At 28.2% G+C, this 4,474-nt stretch overlaps 1 protein-coding gene across 1 annotated transcript; it reads left to right on the top strand.

Moving 5' to 3' along the window:
• The first annotated feature begins 2,446 nt into the window (after positions 1-2,446).
• On the top strand, positions 2,447-3,801 carry LOC110663084 (bidirectional sugar transporter SWEET4-like). Its single transcript, XM_021822296.2, has 6 exons — positions 2,447-2,489; positions 2,715-2,751; positions 2,873-3,086; positions 3,169-3,330; positions 3,449-3,571; positions 3,652-3,801. The coding sequence occupies exons 1-6, from the start codon at positions 2,447-2,449 to the stop codon at positions 3,799-3,801; spliced, it is 729 nt and encodes a 242-aa protein (XP_021677988.2).
• The last annotated feature ends 673 nt before the right edge of the window (positions 3,802-4,474 follow it).

Below are 4,474 nucleotides of genomic sequence, written 5' to 3'. Positions count from 1 at the left end.
ATTTAGTTGTCTTAGATGTGGTTCTAATCCCCTTAATTATCCAGACCGACACCGATCACCGGAACAGTGAAATATACCAAGCTATGCAAATAGGGATGTTACAGTCGACGCCCTAACAAAAGCCGTCACCCGAGCACGTCATGAACACTTGAGATAGCTACTAAGAATCCGGCCAATACTTGGTATGGATTGAGGGGGTATGATAAGGATTATCTCATTGTACATATCTTATAGATATAGGTTATCCTTATGCATATGATTAACTAAGGAGTCTATCATTCCTAAGATTCTTGTATCATTATATATACACTATTATACTATATCGAGAACTCAATGAAACAAGTATTCTACAAATAATAATTTACTCATTAAATTACGTATGGCATGAAAAATTCATTAGTAAAAATTCAATAGTAATATGAAATGAAATCCCCGCGAAACTTTCCTTATTAGGACAAAATTTCTCGATAAAGCGCTTTTTTTTTTTTTAAATTCAAAAGCTGATTGGAATGACTTTACTAAAATAATTTAAGATTCTATTTATTTTACAGAAATTATTTTCCCATAAAATATTTTTCATATTTTTTTATATTTGAGATATTTAAAAATTGGTCAATCAAAGATTTTATTTCAATAAAAAATTAAATTATTTTTTAAAAATAATTTCTTTTTAAAAGAAAAAGTTAATTTTTAGATTTTAATAATCTAATTAAAAAGTAAAAATATTTATATATATATATATATATAACATAAATCGTATACTATTAATTTAGCATTATAATAAATAGTGAAAAATATTCTCATGGAAAATTTTTTCCATATAATTTTTGTTTCCGTGATTAATTTTGAAGTGTCGATTTCGATCCTAACAATATCAGTAGCCAGGTCTACTCCTTTGCATCAGAAAAGAGAGCCACCACGTAGCTTTTATGACTCATGCAAATACACACCCAAATATAAGTTTGATGCCTACTTAATTTTCATCAACGAATCATCAATCTTTCGATAAAAAGAATGTAACGAAAAAATAAAAACACGGAAGCTCAATATATGCGATAAACAATATAAAATTTCAATGGACAAAAATTTTCAAGTTGACGACGACTTTCAAGATGGGACCCAAATGCATTTGCTTGTTAATGCAAAATGGAAATTAATTCAATTTATTGCAGCTCAGTTGCATTTATATATATATATATATATATATATATATGAAAGTTAGACATTTCCATATATATTAGGCTATAAAAAGATAATGTACGTATTTACTTTTTCTCACTAATTTACCTTGGAATTATTAATCATCTGTCTAATATGATTAGGTGTAAAATTGATCAAAACCAAAATTATTAAAGAAAAGAAAAACAGAAGATTTTATGAAAAGAATTGACATTTAGTTTCATTTGATGATTTCCTTTGATTCTTAGTTTTGAGATATATTCATAATTTGCAAAACTATTATATTAAATAATTTTTAATAGAAAAATATTTACAATAATCACTAATAAAGAAATCCAATTACCTAATTATCATTTGAAATAATAACTTTTACAAAAAGGTTTATTTTAAATTATAAACAAATATTTTTTTTAATTTAAGTCCATAATCAAATATCATAACTTTAGGTTTGCTTCATTATATGTAATAATGTAATAATTAAAATTTTAAATATTAAAAACCACAAAATAGGAAAATAGTAATACATATGAATGATATGATTAGATTTTTATAATCATAATTAATTATAAATAAATATGAGTTTTTAGATTAAAAAATATTTTAATTGGTCCAATTAAAATGTAGAAAAACAAAATAAAAAACTCAAAATTATCAAAAAAGTATATTAAATAAAGAGAGACAAATTTTAAATTTTTCTTTAATAATAAATAATAATAATAATAATAATAATAATAATGTGATAAAAGGACATGTATTGGTTTTGTACCAAATATATCAGCCCTCAATAAGAAAACACATGGGAAAATTAACAAATGAGGACATTAATACTGACTTAATGACAAACTATACAAGCAATGCTAGACTTCCTATGGCTTCTTACAAAGATATGATAGCTGGCATCTTATATTAATGGCAATTAAGTTTAGAATCTGCCTACAGTGACTTCTAAATATAAAATACTTCTCAAACTTGTCAAGAAGAGACTTTCCATGCCAAGAAAGAATCAAAAGAAACTGTATCCATGTCATGTGGAGTTAAGAGTTATGGTAATTAGAGATGGCTAAACAATGGAAAATTTATAAATGCATAGAGTAGCATTCCTTAGTAATTAATTGTATAGGAACTCCCTCACTTTTAAGTCGAAATTCATTTTTTCTTGATTTTCTTATGAGGTTGTGCTGGTTTCTCTTCTCTCTTTCCAACTTTCTCTCATCTTTCTCCTGAAGATTCATCCTTCTTTTTAAAAGTCTCATTAGCCACAATGATGATGGTTGACAGAGAAGTAGCGAGGACTATTATAGGCATCATAGGTATGTTTTTCAAATTCAACCCATTATTCTATAATTAATATAATTTTCTAATAAAAAAAATTTTGGTAATGTTGCTTTATCTTTTTGCTACTTGCTGCCATATTTTTTATTTTTAATTATTTTCTTCATCTTATTTTATTAAATACAAAGGTGTTCTAGCTCTTAATTAACTAGAATTGCATTAGCCTTAAATTTCTCTCTCTTTTCTTTTTTTTTTTTTGGCAGGAAATATACTCTCTGTTTGCCTATTTGGCTCACCAATGTAATATATGCCTTCTCCTTCCTTCTAAGTTACTTAACATTATATCAGTATGTGTTATTTAATTAATTAATAGCTATTGGCTATAGCCAATTCAGGTGAAATATGTGAAAATTCTTTGCAGCCCCACATTTGTGGAAATTTTGAAAAGCAAATCAGTTGGGGAGTTCAAGCCAGACTCCTATCTAGCAACCATATTGAACTGCTCTCTATGGAGTTTTTATGGCCTGCCAGTGGTCCATAAAGACACTCTCTTGATGTCCATCAACAGCATTGGACTTGCCATGGAAGCTATTTATGTTACCATCTTCTTCATACATGCTCAAAGGAATGGTCGAGTGAGTATTTATATAATCATTAATTGTCAATAATAATATAATTTTATTTTCTCCGATGATATTGGTAATTAATTAATTTCAGGTTAAAGTAATTAAATGGATCTTCATAGAGCTTGTTTTTTTGGCCATTTTGGTGGCATGCATATTGAAGTTCAGTGATACCCATGAGCAAAGATCAAAAATTGTAGGGATCATTTGTCTCGTATTTAATGTGCTCATGTATGCTTCGCCTCTTACCATGATGGTATGCTATTTTTCATTTGGCTTTTCATTTTTTAGTTATGTGTGTGTCTGTGTATATATGTATATATATTAAGTGGGGATGTTGATGAATTATATTTGGGGTTTTTAATTAATCACAGAGGAAAGTGATTATAAAAAAGAGCGTCAAGTACATGCCATTCTATCTATCCTTGGCTATATTTCTCAATGGAATCATTTGGGTCTTTTATGCTGTGGTGGATAAACTTGATGTCTTCATTTTGGTAATATTTTTTCACCTTAATATTATTCAATTACAATGAATGTATGATAAATGATGAGTCTTATATAATTGGTGTTGCAGATTGGGAACAGTGTGGGGATATTATCAGGAGCTACGCAACTAGTTCTTCATGCATGCTATAATAATGTTCAGACCACCCTGAAAGATGAGGATGTCAAGCCGGCTGCTGAGCTTCAAGTTCAACTCTCTACGACCGACGAAAAGGCTTAGAATTATGAGTGAGTTTGGGTTTAGTGGTGTAGAATTAAAAAAAAAAAAAAAAAAAAAAAAAAACACACACATATTCTTCTTTGTTGCAAAGAAAGGGTTTCTAGAGAAATAAAGAAAAGGTTTAGGATTATGAGTAAGTTTGGGTTAAGTTGTATAGACTGAATTAAAAAAGCCTTTCTTTTATGAAAGCTCTCCACCAGCCTCCACTTGTTTTAATTAGCAATTTTATTTGAATATATATACCATTTCATTAAAAAAAATCAAAGAGAAGCCCCATAAACTATGCTCACGTAATCATATGTAATAACTCAATTTTATTAAAATACATTTTGTTACTAATAAAAATTATTTTTATCTTTAATGTTTATGCTAATATTAGAGAATAATAATCAACCTAGACTAAAGATAAAGTTTATGGGTAATATCCACCAAGGCCTGTTGTCCAACTTCTTATCGTGCATGGAAATATCGGCAAGAACATAGACTTTCGAGGATGAGTAGTGCTTGTGATAAGCGTTTATATAGTTTTATATGTGACGTTGGAAGGTTTAGAGTAGGGGAGATGAAAGTCTAAAGAAAAAAATACTTAAACTGGACAAAATGGATTTTAGCAGCTAAAAGTTCCTTTTTGTTTAAGGGGTATTTAAGGTCTTGATGGACGAAATGGAAAAGA

This window comes from Hevea brasiliensis, chromosome 15 (genome assembly GCF_030052815.1).
Source record: "Hevea brasiliensis isolate MT/VB/25A 57/8 chromosome 15, ASM3005281v1, whole genome shotgun sequence".
Lineage (NCBI taxonomy): Eukaryota > Viridiplantae > Streptophyta > Magnoliopsida > Malpighiales > Euphorbiaceae > Hevea > Hevea brasiliensis.
This window is presented reverse-complemented; position numbering and strand designations above follow the sequence as displayed.